Source organism: Patagioenas fasciata, chromosome 5 (assembly GCF_037038585.1).
Source record: "Patagioenas fasciata isolate bPatFas1 chromosome 5, bPatFas1.hap1, whole genome shotgun sequence".
In the NCBI taxonomy this organism is placed as follows: Eukaryota; Metazoa; Chordata; class Aves; order Columbiformes; family Columbidae; genus Patagioenas; species Patagioenas fasciata.
In genome coordinates, this window is record NC_092524.1 from 5,994,583 (window position 1) to 6,017,145 (window position 22,563).

At 42.1% G+C, this 22,563-nt stretch overlaps 2 protein-coding genes across 2 annotated transcripts in view; both read left to right on the forward strand.

Annotated features, from left to right (window-relative positions):
- The first annotated feature begins 778 nt into the window (after nucleotides 1-778).
- FIBIN (fin bud initiation factor homolog) lies at nucleotides 779-2,763 on the forward strand. The gene has a single exon (XM_065839843.2). The coding sequence runs from the start codon at nucleotides 947-949 to the stop codon at nucleotides 1,571-1,573; it is 627 nt and encodes a 208-aa protein (XP_065695915.1). The 5' UTR covers nucleotides 779-946; the 3' UTR covers nucleotides 1,574-2,763.
- A 7,656-nt stretch (nucleotides 2,764-10,419) lies between these two features.
- Nucleotides 10,420-22,563, forward strand: part of BBOX1 (gamma-butyrobetaine hydroxylase 1) — a 29,962-nt gene continuing 17,818 nt past the window's right edge. The window contains exons 1-3 of the mRNA XM_065839712.2: nucleotides 10,420-10,520; nucleotides 14,795-15,228; nucleotides 16,642-16,756. Coding sequence (XP_065695784.1) covers nucleotides 14,845-15,228; nucleotides 16,642-16,756 — 499 coding nt within the window. The 5' untranslated portion in view covers nucleotides 10,420-10,520; nucleotides 14,795-14,844. The remainder of the gene's footprint in view (nucleotides 10,521-14,794; nucleotides 15,229-16,641; nucleotides 16,757-22,563) is intronic.

The window sequence follows — 22,563 nt, forward strand, 5'->3', positions numbered from 1 at the left end:
TGCAGGATTTGGTATAATCTCCGCTAGCTGGAGATTTTTTTCCATGAAAAAGGAAAGATGACATGAAAGGAACCAGTAAACTTTACAGACCGTTTCTTTTTGTGATCTCACCTTGGTTTAACAATTCAAAAACAGTAAAGAGAGATTTATACTAGTTACGGGCAAGATTTGACCCCGCTGTAATCCAGCTGCTGGGTTCATGCAGAATATTGTTTAATGGAAGAGAAATGCTTAGTAGTCAGCCCCATAAGATGAACTTGTATTTGGATTTTCCTCAAATGCATCTGACGCTTTATTTAAGAACAGGTTTTGCATTCTATTTCCCCATCTTTACCCTCTCAAGGTTTATTGCATTACACCCTTATACTTGAACCCACATCTTTATTCTTTTCAATTTTTTAGGCAGTGACTATGTGTTTGCAGCGTTGCTATGTCCTGCTGTCCCGCACCCTGTGTTTGCTGAGGGGCACGTGGAGTTGTTGTGAAAATTAAGACTATTAGCAAAGTGGTTTCTAATAGGAAAAAAAAAAAAAAAAAAAAGAGAGAAAAACTGACCAGTCCCCGGGTTGGGGATTTTTTGTTTGTTAGGGACAGAAAGGTGTGTTTCTCCCTCCCCGCTGTGCACAAACCCCCCGGGGGGCGATGCCCGGGGGCGGTGGCCGATGCCCGGGGCGGGGGGCGGCCCAGCCCTGCCCTGCCCTGCCCGGGGGCCGCTTCCTCCTCCGCGGGGGCTGCGCGGCTTTTAAAGGCGGTGCTCCCACAGCCGGCCCCAGAGCGCCGCCAGCCCTCCGCGCCGCCGCCCGCGCTACCCGAGCCGACCCAACCCGCAGCGGAGCCGGCCCTGCCCGCGGGGCGGCAGCGGCGGGGAGCGGGGGGAGCCCCATGGGGGGTAGACGGGGCGGCGGGGGGCAGCGCGGCGCCGGCCGCCCCTAAGGCTGCCCGCAGCATGCCGGCAGCGCTGCTCCTGCTGTGGCTGGGCTGCCTCTGCAGCCTCTGCCGCGGGTACTTCGAGGGTCCGCTGTACCCCGAGATGTCCAACGGGACCCTGCACCACTACTTCGTCCCCGACGGGGACTACGAGGAGAACGACGACCCCGAGCGCTGCCAGCTGCTGTTCAGGGTGAGCGAGCAGCGGCGGTGTGGGACGGCGGCAGCGGGAGGCGGCGGGCTGAGCCTGCGGGAGGAGCTCACGGTGCTGGGCCGGCAGGTGGAGGACGCGGGCCGGGTCCTGGAGGGCATCGGCAAGAGCATCTCCTACGACCTGGACGGGGAGGAGAGCTACAGCTCGTACCTGCGCCGAGAGTCCGCCCAGATCAGCGACGCTTACTCCAGCTCGGACCGCTCGCTGAGCGAGCTAGAGGGCAAGTTCCGTCAGGGGCAGGAGCAAGGGGGCCGGGAGGAGGCCCGGCTGGGAGACAGCTTCCTGGGGCTACTGCTGCACGCCCGGGCCCTGCTCCGAGAGACCCGGCACATCTCCAGTGGGCTGCGGGACAAGCACGACCTGCTGGCCCTCACCGTCCGCAGCCACGGCGCCCGCCTCAGCCGCCTCAAGAACGATTATCTCCGCGCCTGAGCCGGGACCGCCGCCCCGACGGGGGGCGAGGGGCTTCAGACGGCGCCGGCCGCCCCCCGGGAGGTGCCCTCGAGCCAGGGGTCTGGCTGGAAGCAACACCTCCTTGTGCAAGTGCATCCTTCATCCTGGAAAAAACTTATTTATTGTATTTGACCTCCTAAACAAACAGTGCATTTCTATAAACCCGGGGGTTAGAGGTACGATTAATATCCCATATTTAAAAAAAAATTACATTGTTTAGCTTTGGTTACAAAGTGAAGTAAGTTCTCTCGTCTCTGATTGCCTGTCATTGGTTTATATATCGTCTTTTCTACTGCGGCTCACTGGCTGCAAGCATGGATAAAGCGCGGTGCTCACCAGCCATGTCCGAACTCACGTGTGGCACATTCTTAAATTGCTTTTGCTGTAACTCTCCTTCAGGGTGAAACCTCGAGCCCTCTATTAATTTTCTTAAGCTTTTGTAATGGTATGTATTCTATGCACGTAAACCATGGTTCTACTACGTAACTTGAAGCTGTGATTTCCAGTTGTGTTTTGAAAGACGGAAACTATTCTGGCAGGATTTGTACTCTTCCAGGCTTGCTTATCTGTGACCCTAAGCTACCATAACCCCAAGAGCCAGCCAAAAAGGCTTATGTCAGAATCTGAGAATGCTGATGCTGATTTTTATAGTAAGAAGAAGGGAGCCCTAGTGGTGATTGTAGTTTCAGATCCCAATTTGGAGAGCAGGGTTTCTTAAGAGCATGTTTCTAAAGCAGACAAAAAGGTTTTGTCTGTGCCAGCACAGTGACGTTTCTCGTTGGTGCCTTTGTACTTTTGCTAGCTAAGCTATTAATAAAACTATTTGTGCTTCTAGACAATAGCAAAAGTGCCTAGTGGGAAAAAGATGGAGGTTTGTTTGGGTTTTGAGACTCAATGCAATTTGTCAGTTTGGGGTAATATGGCTACTAGGTTACAGATGCTGCAGGCGATTTCACTGTTGGGATGAAAAAAGTTCATATGTTGTTTTAATAAATATTTGAAAACAACATTAAAGCCCTTTTTTTCTGTTATTGTTCTGTTTGAGACACTCTTGATTTAAAACATACTGTTGTATTATGTCTTTTCAGCAAAAAATTGTGAGGATGTAGATCCTGCCAAATGAAATAACTCGCCTTTTAGTAAAAACAAATAAAAATTTACAGGCTCAAGAGGTAAGCAAATTTCATTAAAAGCAACAATACAGAAGGGCATGTAGGGTGGATTTTTTGGAGTTTGTAAGCCTTTTTAAGAAACTAGCAACCTCGTGGCACTGGAAGAGAAGCTGTTTGGTGGATATTTGAGGTCAGATCTTGTTAACACTACCTGTGTTTGGTTATCCTTTGGTCTGCAAACCGTCTGGTTGGTAAGTTACTCAGAAGTGCAGTGGGTCAACATAAGTCACCTGGGACCAAAGCGGCTGAAGGCACTGGGTGATGTTGGGTGGAGGAACCTGCTTGCAGAGACCCTGGACCATCTGAGCAGCTCATTTTTGCTAACGACAGTGAGATGCAGCTCCTAGCAGAATATTTGAGCTGCTGATTTACACCCTTAGATCACCAATGTCTTTGAAAATCTGCCTGAAAAAAAAAAATAAAATATTGAGTTCAGTGGAACTATTCAGTGTTGTTTCCAAGTATGGTGTCAAGTGAGAAGGTATGACAGGTTCTAGTTCTTAAAGATTAATTACTTTCCTTGCCACTAGGGTTAGGTGTAGCAACATGGGAGTAAAAAGGGCCCTCTGGGCCATGTCTGCCCACTATCATAGCAAACTAAAGAGCATTTCTGGAATGGACCAAGCTCTAAAAATGCCAGAGGGTTTCATTCACATCCTTTCTGAATCTTACCCCTTTAGAAGCAAGTGCCAAAGATGTCATGTGGTTCCATTTGTACACAGATGCTTCTTAAAAGGTGTTTTAGTTTCTGCTTACTCACTTTCTGGGTCATTGAGCATAATGAGCTGTAAACATCAGTAGAGAAACTAAAGCAGCAGACCATACTGATGTTTTAGCCATATAAGAACAGTATGAAAATCCTCATAGAAAAATAGTAGTAGTGTAAAACGCAGCTTCTGGGAAATGCTTGGAGCAGCTTGGCTATTCTATTTGCCGTATCAAACTTTTAGTCAAATTCAAACTATCCCAAAGTACGTGCATACAAAGAGGGCAGATGTTTGCAGAGCACTTTCTTTCAAAGCAGAATATTACGTGACCTATGGAGATTCACAGTATAACTCATTCTGCTGAATACACATCTGTAAGTTGTCATCTAAGAAAACAAAACCATCATTCTTCAAAATCCACACTAGTGTTTCGTATGATAAATATAAATATCATGATGGATATCTCGGTTTACATTTCAAGCAAATATAAACATTTTTGTACTTGAAACTGAAACAGAATCAGAATTCTCTGTAACATTGTATATAAAACGCTTTAAATGTTGTATTTTAAAAAGAAAATGCATACATCTGAGTCTGGCCTGTGCATAAGTTCATGTTTAGCAAAAAGGGTCAGTCTTATGTGGATTTTACGAAGCCAGCACAAAACTCTTAGGGCACTTCAGTCTACTTGGTTTACATCATTTTGGCTGGTCTAAGCAAAGGTATGTATTAAGTGCACCCATTAAATGTGTCAATTTTGAGTCAGAGCTGATACATTAAATGGCTTTTATAAATCTGCAGTGCCTGCAAGAACTGAATGTTCAGTGATATCCAGCAGTTTAAAATTTGAATTCAAAATAGGGGTTTTTTTATAAACTATGGAAACTATACTGCAGTCCTCTTTGCAGTCTTATAATTTTTGCTGGTTTTGCTTTTCTATCTGATAAAACTTATTACATTAGAAGAGATGAAGGTCCTGTGGTTTTATACAACCTATTTCAAATAGCGAAGGTCTTTTTACCATTGAAAACTGAGCAAGGATGTTTAAGTGGAAAGGTTAAAGACGATAATTCTAGCAGCTATATTGACACAGTAGCTCCTCCTGTTGTGTTTAAATATTGCATTAATATAGGATGATATATTTTTTTCTCTTTAATGCAGAGGATGGAGCTAAGATTAAGCTGACTCAGTCTTTTTTGTGGTGTTCCGGAGATTTTTCAAATAATGCATATTCTGAATTTACTGAAGAGTTGATGGCACTGAAGAACAGGTAACAACGTTTTCTGGAAAAAAAAAAAATCAAGTAATGCAGCTGGAACAGTCATAGAGAGCTTACTCAATACTTGATTTATCTTTGATACTCAACCTGTGATTTAACTCATCAAATCAAAGCAAAGCACTAGGGGAGAGGCCTCCACTCCTCTCCAGGTTGGTTAGTGTTTGAGGCAGCGCTGTGCTGTGGACATTCCCATGTCTATCGATATACATGTGGAGAGGAAGATGCTCAGAGTATTAATATGGTGCAAACTGTCTTGTCTCGCATCAGCGCTAATAAAATCTTGGAAAAGGACAGGCTGTGCTTGCCTTGTGCCACGTCAATGGCCTGAAATTCAGGGTAGCTGGTGGTGCAAATTGTGGCTTTCTGAATTTCACCTTCCAAAGTTCTACAGGTTGAGAAACAGAGAAGTTGAGGGAAGCTTTCGAAAACATGGTAAAGCCTCTCAAAGAGCCTGGGTGTGCCAAGCTGGGTCTGAAGTTGTTGTTCCTGAAGGCTGTCATGTGCTCAAATGCAGGTTGCCAAGATGTGTGTGTACCTGGGAAGCAAAAATTATACTCAGTCAATAGAAACAACCTGGTGAGCTACAGAAAAAGCATCAGCTCTGGTTATAATCTTGCCTTGAAAACTTTTCTCTAGTGGAAAAATTGTGTTGGGTGCATCTGATGTTGTTCATGTAGCTGTTTATTTAGATGATCTTCATGTTACTTTACCAGCTTATTGCTCACACTCATGGACTATCATCACTTTTGTGGTTGATAAAGTTTCCTACTAACACCGCAGAGTCATTGACTGAAATGTAGTTGACAGCCACTGTTCCTGAAGTAATCCTGTATGTTCGAAATCTGGCATTTTTCTGTCTTATTTTAAAACCTATTTTTACTTACAGCCCATTGGGGAATTTATTTTATATTATTTTGGTTTTTTTTTTTTTTTTTTTGGTGAGCCATTAGCAAAAACTGAATGATTTGTGGATCTGTATTTCACTCCTGGACTATGCAAAACTGGCAAAAATACTGACTCCACTACATGCTTTTTCAAAAAGCTTTTATTAGAATATACCCGTATAAAAAGACTATAACTCTGTGCTTATTTTATTTTCTTCATAAAGTTGTCATCCTGCCTACAAGATCAGTTTACAACTGGAAAAGGCGGAACTTAATGACTAATTCTGTAACAAGAAAAACATATGGTCTCCATAATCACTACATTTTTAATGATGTGGCTTGGACATAGTCATTCATGGTTTGTAGAGCCATTTGCCCTTGAAAACGGCCTCACCTTGGGGAGGTATTGCTGATGGTCTCCAACATGCCATTAACATTCTTTCATAAGAAAAGACTATACCAAGTGTGTCATATTTTCTCAGATGACAACCTTCCCTAGGCTGTGTGTGTGCCTCTTTCAAGTGTGTAGAAACTAACTGTGTAATAGTAATTGTTCGTGTCTGAATTTTCCTTGGGGCTGGGGGGGGAAATCCTTGGAGAAGGTTGGCTTAGGGAGAGATTCATTGTCCAGCACTGGATATTGGCAAGTGCAGGATGACCGAAAAAGCTCTATATACTTGCATCGTATTTTCCATATTTTTTTTCCACACTGCAAACATTTCAGTATGACTGGAATTACCAACATAAATTAGTTTTAGTGTGAATAGCAGAGACTTTACTATAGACAGACTGTCCAAATTGCAAGATGTTTTTTTCTGTCTGCTTATCATCTTTTCTCAAAAATAACATGACCAAGATTTTCAGTTTAGTGTTAGGCCCAAGACAATTAATTCAGTGGGTCTTTTGTCTGGGGTTTTCAGCTTTTTTACTTCAATTTGTCTAAGAGCTTGCTATGTCCTTACCTGGGTCGTGCTAAAGAATTCTTTCCCATACACTTTCTGTGTCGTCAGCTTTTTGGTTAATCAAGACCAGTCAACTTTTCTTAAGAGCAGTCTTTGTCCTTTTTTATGAATATGAATTTGTTTCTAATTTAATGTGATTTAACTGAGATTTGTGTTAAAATGCAGAGTAATATGAGTGCATATGTTAAATATCGTTTATGTTTTGATGCTTTCTTATGAAGTAATGTAATTAAATCTGGATTCTAAGAGAGGCCCAGTAAAACACAAGCTAGTTCATAACTCGGTCAGCACAGAAGTCAGGATGCTAGTAGGTACGTAATTTTAAATAATATCTTGCATATACTCTAATTTCAGAAGAGTAACCCTAGAAAAAATGAAGTGAATGAACAACAGGTAAACCATGCTCAGCTTTTTTTCTTTATTTGAGTGGAGAGGAATAAATCTGACCATGTACATCAAGAATGAACTGAAGTTCACCCTGTTCTCATTGACCCCAGAAGCTAATTTGCAACCAGGCCTAGTTTTTGTTTCAAACATTTATATTTCTGTGGCGATCAGGGTTTTTGAAAAGCCAGGCATTCCCCTGTGCTACATATCTGTTGATTTATGCATTCTATCCTAATCATGTCTCCGTTGTGTCTGGTTCCACAACCATATGCGGGCTGCGTGGTATTCATTTACTCACATAGTCTTACTGAATTTAATGTAAATTCTTCTACATTTTTAAGTTTGCTTCCTAAGGATGTTCTGCTTATGCTCTTTGTATATTAGTCTGTGACTTTAAATTTTGTAATGCCTGTTACCTGCTCGTTTTTGCCAACCTTAAATTTATCTGGTAGTAGCTTGCTGCTTAGCCTCGTAGTCACATGGAAACCTATGGCACAAACCCCACGGAATCGTATGTCCCTGTATGAGCGACAGTGAAGCCCGAAGTGAATCAATTAACTGATCTTGTCCTACAGGATTCAGCAAAATGACAGTAAAAAAGGCACATAAAGGTACTGTAAAATCAATAAGGTCCGGATGTTCGTTCTGAGGCACTTCAGACATATGTCTTTTAAAATTCTGTCTTTTACACATACTCAGCAAATACAAGCACAACAGTAATGATTCATGTTTTGCTGAGTTACATCATCTTGAAGGCAGTTTGTTTTTATTTCCACTTGGATAGGAGACTTTTCCACTTGCATATTATGTAACACTCCTTATGAAAATAGAGACCCGCTCTTGCAAACACCTTGGAGCGCTCTTGTTAGGGAATGAGACTTCGGATCATTTTGATTCTCAGACCCTCCTTATTATGCTTGTGATACTTCAAAATGTTCCCCTTTGGCTTGAAGAAAAGCCCTCCATTCTTGATCTATGTACAGCTTTTCTTCCTAAGGTCTAAGCAAAATTTCTTCTCGTCTTTTTTTTTCAGCCTGGCAGGGATTTCTATGTATGCTTCTATACTTAATTTAAGTTAATAATGGTTTCATTCATTAAAAATATTTAAATATATTATTTACACACGACTTTGTTTCTCCACGCTTGAAACAAGTTGATTCGCTTGTTTCTCCCTTTAATTAGTAAAAACAAGAAATGAACTCTAAACGTATACAACATAAAATGTTTTCTTTCAGCCAGTATGTATTTCATAGGGTGTGCACTGGTTCGAAAAGAAAACAAAGTGGCAAAAATACTCAAGAAACCTTGTGTTAATGTCATAGGCTGCAAAGCCAACAGCATAAGAGTCAGGAAATTAAAAACTGTGGCTTCTCAAGCAACAATTTACGTTCAACACAGGCAGAAAGTTCACGCTGCCCTTTCCTACGAGCTACTGCTCGCAGATTAGCGATGGACACAAAGAATAAGGTATGTAAACTTTATGAAATAGCTACAGGTACAGAGTTATCATCTGTTTGGTTTTTTGGTTTTGTTTGTTTGTTTTTCTGTAAGGAAGAACAATTAAAACTCTGGAATAAATAAATAAAGCGATTTGTAAACAATATATATGAAATTAACCCAATTATCTGCCGGACATCCAGTCTATCAAACCTTGAAAATAATTTAGAATGTTCAAGCTCCTGGTTTCAAATAACATAGTTCAATGGGGAGAGGGGGGTGGTAGAGGGAGGTATACATTAGTTACTTATTAAGAAAATTTTTAAAAGCTAGGAAGACAGCCATCATGACCAAGAATACGTGTGTTCCGTAGAGAAAACGGGAGAAAAAAGAATGTGAAAGGAAGGTGGAAAATGGATTTGGGACCTAATTTGAAAGCAACTAATATCTACCACTCTTCCCTTAAAACAAAGTAATGCATCCAGCTCCATGCATTACAGCACTGCTGTGGCATGTGAATATTGTTTTTTATTGAAGATGTTGAATGATAACTACCAACAAAAATATTTAATTTCCTATAAGTCTCAGTCTTGGCCCTTTTTAACTGCCAGAATGCTTAGTCTCTAAACAGTCATTGAATATTTTCACTTCTGCATGTACTTGTTTCCATCCAACTAGCCAACTTTTCATCTCTGCTAATGCTTTACTGTCTGTGAAAAGTGCTGCTTAGGTGACATTTATGTGGAAGATTTTCCCTTTATTGGTTATATTGAGGCCCCAGGACTTCTCTGGGTGCTCTGCAGACCACAGTATGGTCACCAAGCACCCAGCGGAGCAAGCGCTTCTTGCATAGCTGGGAAAAAGCTTCCCATCTGGAGGAAAATAATGATTTTCCTTTTCTTTTTCAGTTCAGCTCTTCTTTTTCATGTCAGTCGCTCCATCAGCTTATGCATACTGAAGAAGGTGGGGATTCCAGTCCATCAAGCTGAAAACTTGGAGACCAATGTGGGCCACTCCAGCCAAAAATTGGTATGTGCCATGTCCCACCATTGTCTTCAGCTCCACAAGTCATGTTTCTGTCTGTTAGAACCTCCCTTTCTTCAACCGTAAGAAACACACCTCAAGGTCTTTCTTGTAGCGAGAGGCCCAAAACTGAACACAGTATTTGAGGTGCAGTCTCGCCAGTGCCAAATACAGGGGGATGATCACTGCCGTGGTCCTGCTGGTTCTGATACAAATCATGCACAGATAAGGGCCCATCCATCTGAAACAGCACCAGATATTTTATGCTGCAACATAGGTTCTGTTTGGCCACGGTGCCGCTAAATCTTGCCTGTAAATGCTGTCTTTCACATTCAGTGGTGTTTATTGTAGGCTATGTCTGGCATATAAAGACCCCAGGGTTTTGGCTTTTTTTGGTGGGTGTGTGGTTTTCATTCTCTCGTCCTCTCTTTCTCTCATCCTCTCTGGTAGGACAAGGAGCAATGGGTACAAACTGGAACACAGGAGGTTCCATTTAAATTTGAGAAGGAAACTTCTTCATGGTGAGGGTACCAGAGCCTGGACCAGGCTGCCCAGGGGGGTTGTGGAGTCTCCTCTGCAGACATTCAAACCCGCCTGGACACCTTCCTGTGGAACCTCAGCTGGGTGTTCCTGGTCCGGCGGCGGGATTGGACTGGAGGAGCTTTACAGGTCCCTTGCAACCCGTGTCATTCTGGGATTCTGTGATTCTGTGTGCTTGCCTGGAGGGCGCTGTGGCGACGGGGGTGATGTCCTCCCCGAGCCCAGCCCCGCTGAGCCGAGCCCAGCCCCGCTGAGCCGAGCCCAGCCCCGCTGAGCCGAGCCCAGCCCCGCTGAGCCGAGCCCAGCCCCGCTGAGCCGAGCCCAGCCCCGCTGAGCCGAGCCCAGCCCCGCTGAGCCGAGCCCAGCCCCGCTGAGCCGAGCCCAGCCCCGCTGAGCCGAGCCCAGCCCCGCTGAGCCGAGCCCAGCCCCGCTGAGCCGAGCCCAGCCCCGCTGAGCCGAGCCCAGCCCCGCTGAGCCGAGCCCAGCCCCGCTGAGCCGAGCCCAGCCCCGCTACAGGGCAGGCAGGCAGGGACAGGTAAGGGAACGGGAACGGGGCCGGGAGCGCGGACGCGGACTCGAGGCGGGCGGAGCTGCTGCCGCCGGCAGCGCCACCGACCCCGACACCCACCCCGGTCTGACACCCACCCCGGTCTGACACCCACCCCGGCCCCACCCGGGAGCGTCCTTCTCACGCTTCCCCGGGGGAACTGTGTTGTGTGGCGTTTGCATCCCGTCTCCTCTGCAAAAGCTGCCTGTGGAAACGAGCCGCTTTGCCGTTTACTCTAATTATGCTAATTGAGAAGGCTGAAAGCTGGATTTGGCCCGACTCCCAAACAGGAATCCTTTAGCCAGTGTCACTTTCCTAGGCCTTCGTGCACAGCACTATGCAAGTCTTGAAGTAATATAAATGCACAGGGATTTTTTTTATCCTTAATGGTACATATTTGCTTGTTTCTGTTCTAATCTGACATGGCAGCATCAGGCAAATGTTTTCCTGCAGAGATTTTTTTTGGTGCACTTGTACACAAGATGGTATAATTCAGCCATGCAATCAAAGGTGCTACATGCGCTGTCTTTAGTCTAGGGTTATTATTTTTCCGAAGTTTGCATTGATTTTTGCATTGATACTTGCAAGATGTAAAACCTCAATTCAGTGTGAGGCCAGCCTGGGCTTTTCCTGCAGTTGTCTCAGTGTTTACGTATCCATGGTGCCAGGGTAGCTGGCAGTGGCATTAAACTCTCTTATGTCTTACATGGGGCTGGTTACACCAACCAGCTTCTGACGCAGCAAACTGATTTTAAGATGTGTCTAAAACTTGGCTGTGACACAATAATTGTACCCTTTGTTTTTCTGCAGCTGCTTAACCTTGTGTGAGGGCAGTGCATGTTATCCGGAGTGGCTCAACTGCCTTGAGGTACCATTAACCAGAATTAAATTTTAAGTAGCTGTGCAGGTAAAGCTAATAAACACACTGCTGGTGTCAGCAAACAGGGGAGTCTGGATGACGGGGTGAGGTTTGAGGAGAGTGAAGGAGACAGATTTTTGAGGAAGAGAATAGTGAGCATTAGCTTTTAAATGGGGAGCTGGGGAAGACTGAAAGTGTTGCCTCCAGGTGATGGTGATTGCCTTAAATCCTGCCTGTCAGCACCCAGGCTGACCCTCCTCATGCTGCTGAGGATTACGAATGGATAGTGACAACGTGGACAGAAAATCCATAAGCCTGAGATGATGTTCACATGGGGACAGTGAGACTCATAGGAGCTATTGGGAGTATTTCTTTTAAGCTACACAAATCTGAGGTCTGATAACTGAGAGTTACGTATGGTATCTTCCAGGTTCATGCAGAAAACAGTAATTCAGAGAGAAGTGGGGAGAGCTGTGATGCAGAGAATTTGTTTTGCTTTATTATTATGCTTTGATCTTTGATTTGACTGTGGTTGTGAGTATATTGACTTCAGGTGAACCAATGGGTTCTGCGTCTAGTTTAGTACAGAATACAATTCTAAGCGTAGAATAGTAGCGTAGGGATAAGTGTCTGCCTAAAAATTTTGAGAGGGCAAGGGGATAAAAACTTCTGGAACTCTTGCTGGTAATTTAGCCAGAATTAGTTTGAGATTAGCACCTATTTTTATTGAAAAAAATGAAAAAAGAAACGAAATAATGAGGCAAACCTTTAAACAGCTGTCAGGAATTGAGAAACTACACTGAACATGACAAGCGAGTCCACATGTTGTGTGATTGATTCCATTGAGTGTCTTCAGTGGCCTCCTAGAATGAGAGATGAGTTTTCTGCCGTGGTCTGGCACCATCAACTCCAAGCATTTGGATTTGTTTTTTCTTACCAGCAGCTCAGATGTCTTGGACTCCAGGTTTTTTGAGACACAAAGTTGTATCTTTCCTACCATTTATTATCATATCTTGACAAAAAGGTTTTGGAAAAACATCAATATAACTCAGTAGTTATGGATGTGCAAATTGCTGATCAGGAACAGAAATGGTTATTTTGTCCAGTTACACCATTTATGGATACATTTAAATAGTAAGGGGGGAAGAACGTTGTCTTTGCCATCAAGGCAGTAGTTGGTTTCTGTGTGGTACTTTTAATTGTGCTACTGCAGGATTTTCTGAGGATATCAGTATGAACAGTTCCGAGTTCTTCAGTGCTATTTGCTATTAAAGTTCTAGATGTGCTCAATGTAGAGAAAAAGCAATTAGAAATGAGGAATAAAACACAGTTTCCAGACAAATCCTTCCTTACAGCTTGCTGGAAACAGGCAGGGGAAAGAAGGAAAACATCTAGAGGGTGTGCTGTACCAGACATTTTTAATCATTATCATCTGGATTTTCATTTTAATAATGACACCATGATATGACTCACTCAAGGAAAACAATAAACAGCCTTTTTATTGTTATAAGATTTCTCCCAGCGGGTGGCTAACCCGAAAAACTGCTTCACAGCAAAGACAGAAACAGAGTTTAATGCGGTGCATTTAAAGAGTAAATGCTTAACTTCACCACAAGGGAAATCTTCTTGCTGTAATAATTTTCATGTCTTCCTCTTGCATAACCAGAAAACTGAAGAATACTAGAGCTGGAGAGCCCAGTTCTCTCCTAATTAAGTTTATTCACTTCAATAAATATACATATAGATCTGAATAGGTCTGGAGTCTTGGGGCAGATTAACAACAGACAAAATAGATCTGCATATTGAAAAAAACCACATATGATGATTTTTATTATTATTTCAAAGTGTCCAACGCTATTGTTTCCCATACTAAACACAGGGAAGGCTCCTGCTGCAGCCTGTGAAGATTCTCCCCTCTCTGCGGGATGCAGTGGCTGTTCCAGACTCTGGCTGTGAGCACTGCAAGCATTTCAAGAGAATACTTTGTCATGAGCAATAGGTTTGGTTGATGACATCAAAAACTGCAGCCTACTGGAGCAGGGGTTTTGTAGTCAGTGGAGAGAAATAAGAGCTCAGTACGTTTCTGACAAGGTCAGCTGAATTGTGATCCAGATGTGCCTGTCAGGAGCGTTGGGGACGGTGTGTATGATGTTCAGGTGGTACATGTCTCTGAAATTAGGTGAGATGAACTCTATTGTACAAGCTTCTCACATCCAAGCAAAGGTGAAAATTCCCATTTGGCTTGCAGCTTGTAACATAAATTACATGTAACTCACCTTGGTAACTTCCAAAAGTTTGGGATTTTGTTTTTGTGGTTTGTTGTTGTTTTTATCTATAAATTGTGTCTGGTAGGGTTGGTTGCATCTGAGTTTTTTTAAACAACTGGAGAGACTGGTCCTGGTGCAGGATATCAATATTTTCTCCTTTGAGCTTAAGAACAAAAACAACAGAAAAAGATATTGAATAAATATGCAATATTTGAGATGGTTAAACAGTCTATTAAAACATGTATGTAATGACTTATTGATTCAGGGGAGGACAAGTGTTTTTCTAAATAAGAAAAGTATTAGACCAGAACTTCTTTTCTAATATAAGATTTGGATGCATCGTGTTTCTGTAGCAAAGCATGCAGCTAGCTTTGAATAAAAGAACGTATCTCTAGAAAACAGTTTGACAGTGAAAGGAGAAAAGAGCTCTGGCAGAAAACTCAGTTGCTGTAGGTAAAGTCACATGTACGAGAGATGGATTTTGTGTTCTCTTTTCCATAGTAGCCACAACAGGAATTAAGGTAGGTGTACTTTCAAGCTTCAGCTTTTGAACAGAGGTGGTAGTAGCTCCTGCTTTTGATTTGTGGGTGTCAAGAGGATGGGACCAAACCCCTTTCAGCGGTTCCCACTGATAGGATGAGGGGCAACGGGCACAGACTGAAGCACAGGAGGTTCCATCTGAACATGAGGAGAAACTTCTCTACTCTGAGGGTGCCAGAGCCCTGGACCAGGCTGCCCAGAGAGGTTGTGGAGTCTCCTTCTCTGAGACATTCAAACCCACCTGGACACCTTCCTGTGTGATCTGCTCTGGTGAACCTGCTTTAGCAGGTGGGTTGGACTGGATGATCTCCAGAGGTCCTTTCCAACCCCAACCATTCTGTGATTCTGTGCCTTGGCTCTACAAGCTATGGAAGTTAGTCTTCACATGGTGATTCAAACTGAAGCCCTGCTAAACTAAGAAATTTTTTTAATAGATGCTTCCAAATACACCCTCTGTGCTTCAAAAAAATGTTAGCAAGAGATAACAAAGGTTTGTAAAGGTTCAGGCAGGATGGAGGAAGGGGAGAATCATCTTAAAATGTTTTTTCTGCTATACTGACTGCTCCAGTAACAAACTGCTCCTCATACTGTTTTAGGAACTTCACAAAGGTGTTCTCCCTCTGACAATTTTGTTAAACAACTCGAAATGTGGAGGGCGGTGGCTGCGGTCCTGCCGAGGGCCAAAGTCCCCATGGGCAGCACGTGCTGCCTGCTGCCACCACAGCCAGGCAGGAGCCTCCTCTGGGGGACCCCTCAGCATCGCTGGCTGGGAGCTGCTCCGGGGGTCTGTGCCCCCCAAACGCTCAGCATGAAGCCGGGGATCCAGAGGGTGGAAGCATTGGACGCGGGTCGTTTGCTCCACGTGGAGTGGGAGGATGGGAGCGAGAGCTGCTACCCCTGCGTGTGGCTGAGAGACAACTGCCAGTGTCCCCGCTGCTTCCTGCACTCGGCCAGGGCACGCAAGCTGCTCTTTGAGGACCTGGACGTGAACATTGTGGTGAAGGACATCGCTCTGCCAGACAGAAAAAAGGTATGTGGAGCAAGCTTTTGTTCGTCCTACAGTTCCAAGTTATACTTTAGTCACGATTTGTTTATCCGCAAGTTCTGCCGTGTATCTGCAAACCTTTTAGGAATAATCACAAACTGGGGAACTCGGATCTTCCCACCTTTGTGTAAAACTTCATTTTACAGATGTTATGCAGAGAGCACAGAAAGCCAGGCTTCGGATTTAAGAATATAATCGTGCTTTTAAAAATTCTGCTCTATGTTTCTTCATCAGCAGATGCTCAAAAGAAAACGCAGGCATTCCCCACAGTTTTAATTACACTTTCATGTATGTCTTTTTTCTACAAGTAAATGTCTTGAAAATCAGAAAAACAAATGCTAAAGTGATGAGGACCTTAATCCATAACAAAAATATCAGTTTATTAGCTAATTTCCAAGGTTCAAAGGACTGCATCCTCAAGAAAGAATTGAAAAGAAATTTGGACCCTATATTCAGAGCTGACCTGGTGTCTGTACCTATATCTGTATCTACCCACTCTATCATTTTTTCATTAAAAAGAGGAGGCTATTGGACAAGAGAGGACAGGACCTTTCCCGCTATGAATTTTAATTCTTTTTGACATATAAAAACCTAATAAATCATTCAGATTATATAGGTTTTATTAAAAAAAAAATACATGCCGCCTTTGATACGCAAAATCACTTCCTTCGTTTCATGGTTAAAGAAGTTTTAAACATGTTAAAAATGCAGCAGTCAACCCTTTAGCAGCTGCCGGGCGAATTTGCGGAGGCTGAGCTGTGCAAGAGCATGTGAATGTGAACAGGCAGAATAATGTGAAATGGGAATCGGTACCTTCTGAACAGCCTTGAGAACTCAGTTGAAGGTCTGTGCTGCACTGAGCTCTTTCAGTTCATGACAAGCAAAGCCATATGCTTTTCTTTTTCAGTGTATTTTTCAGGAATTAAAACCCAAACTTTTAAAAATTTATTTGAAAAGGGGAAGACATTTCAAAACTAGGAGAGGGATTTCTCTCCTAGAATTTCTTTCTCGTCCTTTTTCTTTTTTAACAAGCTGTCAGTGTTTTGGAGGATATTTTTGCTCTTCTCTGAGCCGTGGTGCAGCGCTTTCCCCTGTGATATGTGCCAGCTTCTGTGATTCTCCTCTTTCTGCTTAGCACAGCTCCCCCAGCGAAAGCAGCTCACACAAACCAGCAAATTAGGTCATGGGTTCACGCGAAAATAACTGTTTATAAAAGGTATCAGAATTTGGATGATGTTCAGGTTGGGTTTTCATTACTCATTTGCCATTATGCTACAGGGAAGGCTCAACCATGACACTGATCTAAATATTACTTTCTGAGGATATTTTTGGGGTTGTTCTGGGTGAAGTTTTTATAATCTTTTCGTTCTAAAATTCTCTTTTGTTTTATGTTGGAAGATCTCTATTACGTGGCCCGATGAACACACAAGCGAATATGAAGCCGAGTGGCTGAAAAAACGATGCTTCTCTGAGGAAGCCAGAGCAAAAATGCGAAAAGATTTATTTTTACCAGGTAAGAATTAAAGCCACATCTATCGTGCAGGTTTCAAATGCGAGCGGTCTGACCCTGGCAGTCCCAGCTCCAAGTCCCAACACGGGGACCAGGTCTACCCAGCTGGGGCAGTAACAACTGCTCTTGGTGACCCTTTCCCTCTTCTGATCTCTGGACCTGAGAACAGATCAACCAGTTGGGCTGTGTTTGCTTTCCTAAAAGCCTTTTCCTAACAGATAAATGGTTGGTAGGTCCTAAAAATGAGCTTCGTGGACCAGCAGTGGTCTACGTGACAATGCAAGTGTGCGTGCGCTGTTTGAATTATTGATTTTTTTTTTAATTTTTGGAAATATTATTTAGAATTACAAGAGAGTTATAACTGAAATGTTAAGAATTCCTTTTCCTTGACCTTCTGTTAAAAAGTAACTGTGTAACGTAGCAGTGTCAAGTGCCGAAGTTCAGGTTGTGTTTGCTCTGCCTCCCCTGCTGTCTTTTGTTCATGAAGCGTTTTGTACAACCCTCAGTGTTAACATTTACCCAGTACAAATCACTCACCCGTTTGAGTGAGTAATTATAAACCCACCGGGTTTGTCATGATGCACATCATGGTTTCCTTGGCAGCCTTTCAGATTGTGAGCGTGAAACCTGTGAAAACTTGCAACGTTTCTGCCGTTGCTCTTGAGCGTGTTCCTGTGAGATCTGCTGTTGCAGAACGTTGTTGATCTGTGTTCAGAGTTAAGATTGTCCTGCTTAAAACTGGATATTACTTGAGAAAAAAAGAAACTAGAGACTGGCTGATGGTGTGAAACTCAGATCCAGGTATCGGTTTCCTCAGGGCTCAGCAAAAGGCAAATCTGTGATTGGTTTACGCTCCTTTTTGGTGGGGTGTTTTTCATACTCATGAAGAAAATAATGTTTGTTTGTTTTTTCCCATGAAAGATGAGAAATGGGAAAATAGGTGGCCCTAGTTATTTCCTGCATCTGAGCTTGCTTTAGCACTTTAAGGACAACTGTAGGGGGTGGTTTGTCTTTTCCAGTTTCTGCAATTATTCCTTAGCTCCTATCACCCGTTCCCCAAAGCAAAAGTCTTAAGATTCAGCGTTTTATATCTGGCTTAAAACTTAAGTGATGAGTAATATTTCCACTCATTTCAGTGGATCTTTTAACAAACTCTTCATAGTTCAGAATGGAACATTTTTTCCCTCCAGTGATATAAAAACTCATGTCTATAGCTTTGGCAAGAATAAGCTCCACTGTTTACTATTTTAGAGGGTTGGGCACATTCCCAGGATGAACGTGGTGAAGATGCAAACCTCATCAGGGAAACTAGACTTGATTTATCAGGTAGTAAGTATTTTTATTTGGAAAAATTAAGCTGGCAAGATGCATTGTAGCCTTTGGGGGGATGTAAATGAATGTAAATTGAATGTTGATTTAATTAATGCCTAGACAAATGAGTCTAGATCCCTGTTTACTTTTATTAGCAAAGGTATCAATAACCGAGATGTCAGTATTTCAGACGTAATGCTGCTTTTTCCCCCATTATGAAGCCTAACTTGCTGTCGTTTGCCTTCATACGCACGCATTTACGCAGTGCTTACTCTCAGCATCTAAATATTATACAATTCTTGTTTTGGAGGCCAGTTCTCCCCTCTGCTACTGCTGATGTCCAGGTAAAATATACACCAAAGATACGTTTTATTCTTTGAGCAATGCTTTTTCAAATTCTGTTTTCTGTGGTAGATCTGAAGAAATATGTTTATAAAAGTTATACTACATAACAGCCTGCATTAACTTGGGCTTTGTTTAGTAGCACCGTACTACTCTTCCTCATATTCCCATAGAAGATCTAGCTTGTTATTACAGTTTTCCCCAGCTTTTCTCAGGTTTCAGTGGCAAGAAAATGCTGCGGTAATAAAGCTCATGAGTTTGCTTGCTGGCTGGTTTAAGACCTGTTTCTCATTGTATATCAGGGTAAGTTTAGAATTGGTTCCTTCTGGTCAGTGTAGTTACACACTGCAAATTACATGCCCTTAAGTAGCTAATCATATCCCAGCAGTGTAGGGTTACAGACGGCAATGTGAAATGCCAGCCCTGCACGCTGGTTCAACAAATATATACATGTAAGAGCAAACTTCACTGCTGACGTTATTACAGCTGTGGCTTTTTAAAAATTCTTTGTTTTTGCAAGACATTATTTGCTCTTCATGTTGCTTTTAGGATGGTTTTTCATCATCATTTCTGATTTAAAAAAATAAGATGTCAGGCATGTGTCAAAGCTGGAGGTCAGATTTTCACTGTATGGTGGCAGTGACTATAAATAGCTCCATGGCAGTATGTCAAGTTTCCCCTTTTAAAAACAGTGCCAGATCCTCCCCGTGGGGTATGCAAAGTCCGCTGTTTGCATCCATCCAGGCTCGTTTCAACCAGCATACAAGATACTTCCAAAAGAGCAGCAAAAGAAATGTCTTCTGCTTCTCCAGTTCTGATGGCTCAAAGATACTCTTTCTGTTCCCTCCTGTGTCCTTGTGTTCTCCACAGCAAATGTCACAGGAGCAATTTACCACCTCAACAGGACCCTGGGGAGAAAAAATAATCCAAAAAAAGCCCAACTAAATAACGTCACAATGACGATTAGGTGGAGAAGAAATTCAGCAGAAGTAGTACCTGGTGCTACTTGCATAATTAGTATTTTTAACTTTAGGTTAGGTTAAGGTTTTAACCTAAGGTTAAAGGTTTCAGATGGTGTTGGTCCTCTAAAATATGGTAATATGTTATTGTGTGTGTGTATATATATATATATATACATATTGCATATATATTCAGATCCACTGAATTTTGAATTAGGATGCTAACAGCATCAAGGGTGCTTTCAGTTTCTTTACTAAGTAAGTCCTGAGAGATGATAAGAGGAAGAAGTTAAAACGTGTTATTTTACTAAAACTATTTGGTCATTTGAATTTATCCTGTAGTAATAATTAATATGAACTTATCCCATGAGTTAGGCTGCTATATATGTAATCCACAATATAGCAAAAATGCATTTGGCTTTCAACAAACATTAAAATACACATTGGTAGACAAGATGAAGTAAGTTAATCTATGATGTCTATGCCTTCTTTCCCTTGTTACTCTTCTATAGACTGTTTTGACCAGCACTGTCCAGTCTGCACAGTAAATGCTGCATAATTCCAAATGTGTGTTTGATGCATGCACACTGTCTGCATTAACTGGGCAAAGCCCATCTTCTCATTTTGTGCACTCACTAATGTAGATGGCTTTTAATGCCTAACCTGGTATGATTGAGAAATGGGATACTTTTATTTTTTTTTTTTTTCCAAATTATTTTTCTGAAATGGAAAGAGGTGGTGAGTCACTAGTTCTCTCAAAAGCAGTTCATTCTTACCTTTTTGAGGAGCACGTAGATCTGGGGTATTATTAGTCATAATGTAAATGATCAATAAGTACACAAAATAATTCTACAAGGCCTTTGTTTTCATCGCTTAGGAATTCTTTGGCTACACTGGTAAACATAAATGTTTTTATTTTGGCAACTGCAACTGTGCTGTGCAAGTGAGACTCAAGGCTGCCCAGGTACTAACGGCTCAATCCTATTTTTCTCACCCCTTCAGCTTCTAGAGGTTATTTTTTTAGATTTCTACTATAGTACAATGGAAATCATATTAACAACTGTGGTTACACAGTGGGGAAAAAAAACCCACATGCTATGCTGACATGATAAAGTAATGAAGAACATGAGTGGGATGAAGTGCTTTTCCCAGTGGGAAAGAGTATGGCCCCCTGTTCTAGTGCAGATTCTTGATAGATTTTTCAGGCTGAAGGGGATGTGGATAAAAAATGAGAATAAAGTTCCTGGTTTTTGGTATATGGGAGAATAACATGCCCTGTGGGGCACATGATTTCCTAAGACTTTCATTTGGACTTTTAAAAAAATATTGTTAAGTGGAAGAACTTAAATATCTTTACATCATAGGATCTTTTTATTTTTTTTTTGGTTTTATGATGTATGCTTTCCTGTCCCTTTTCCAAAGAATTATGGACCTGATAATTTGTCAAAGTGTAAATATTGGACAGCATGTAACAGTTTCACCTGGGAGTGAGGAGAAGGAAATCTTTGTAAATTCTGCTTATTTTAGTGCAGAACTATTACTTGTCTCTCTTCTACTACTGTTGTACTTACCTGGCTGTGATGATCTCTGGGATCGGTCAGGAGAAGTTGTTCTTCACTGCTTTTCTTACAAATATGAATTAAAAGTAGTTCATGCGTATATGTCAGACATAAGTGTTAGAAATCACACTTCAGATCTATTGCAGCTACTGCAATGACTGTAAGTGGCACCAGTATACTTTAATTAAGCTCTAAGATCTCTCTGACCCCTGCCCCCCACCACAATTATCTAGATGTAAAGCATAGATTAAAAAGGCTCATGGAAATTCTGTGCTAAAATGATGAGGAAGTCACCATATAAGCTGGGCTTTGCAACTTACTATATGCTCCTGGTCTAAGTAATCGTCTGATCATCAGCTGCGGAAAGGCAGTATGATTGTCAGCAGCTTTATTAGCTCTTCGCTAATAGTAAACATATTTATTATGCATACAGCCTTGAGATGGTGTGTCAATGCTGCAAGTTTCTCCCTATTCTGCACGGCTTTATTGCTGAAGATAAATCGCTTCATTTTCGTCATTTCTGCTTCTTTCTGTTAATGGAGATTATGCCTTTCTAATATTTTGAAAGGTTTATGCAGTGCTGTAAAGACAGTGGTTTGGCTTGTGCTATAAGTATGGAAGGTTGTTCTCTGATTGTTTTTCATCATGTTCTTTGTCGTATTTCATATTAAGTGCTCGTGTTCATATTCTCAGCATAAAACATTTGACCCTGTTGCACATGAAATATTTGTGAATGTCCTAAAGAAATGTGTCATCTTTAAAAAAATAGTCAAAGTGTAGCTGTAATGGTTTACCATCAAGACAGATAAGCTTTGCAGAGATCTGTGTTTTATGCAACACTGTTCCTTATTTTCATCCATGACTATGGTTGAAAGGAACAGCCACATTAAATTTGCAGATGACACCAACCAGGGCTTGACTGGAAATGCGTTGAAGGACCCAGGTTACAATTCTAAATTACTTTGACAAATAGGAAAAATGATAAAAATATAAAAAATTGAGGGTTTTTTTATGCTGGCAGGCTGGTTTGGGATCATCAAGGCAGTTGTTGCTTTCAACTGAGTCCAAAGAGAAGACTTAACCCGCAGAAGAGATGGAGTTGTCTTTCTGCTCCATCTGATGCAGTTAAGGCTTCTATAGTGTGTATCAATTTTGGGCACCATACATCAAAAAAGGTGACAGAGCACCCACTGGAAATTCCGACACATGGGATAAATGAAGTGTGGGTTAGGGGGGGAAGACAGAAGGATCCATTTGTTTTCCATATTCATGGTACAGATGTCACCATACAAATGAATGTGTACATATGTGAACAGATTTTTTTCTTAATGCTATTCAGAATAGGTAAAAATTCGAGCTCAGCCAAAAGATAAAATGTTTCAAATTAAAAGGAGGATTTTAAGACATGAAGTGAAGGCACATTTTTAATAGTAATAACTTTCCAAGCTGCACTGGATTTTTTTTTATCCCCTCTTAGATACCAACTGCTACTGCATCCCATACGTTTCCCAAGATTAGTAATACTTGGAGCTGTGCACAATGCTTGTGGCATATTTACCACAGTGTCATTATAGAGTACACTGACAAATGTCACGGGGGGAGGGTTACTCCTGCAGTAGCTCAAAGACTCAGCTCTTGG

Excerpts from the sequence above, each read along its gene's own strand:
- FIBIN (XM_065839843.2), top strand. The coding sequence starts at position 947 with ATGCCGGCAGCGCTGCTCCTGCTGTGGCTGGGCTGCCTCTGCAGCCTC.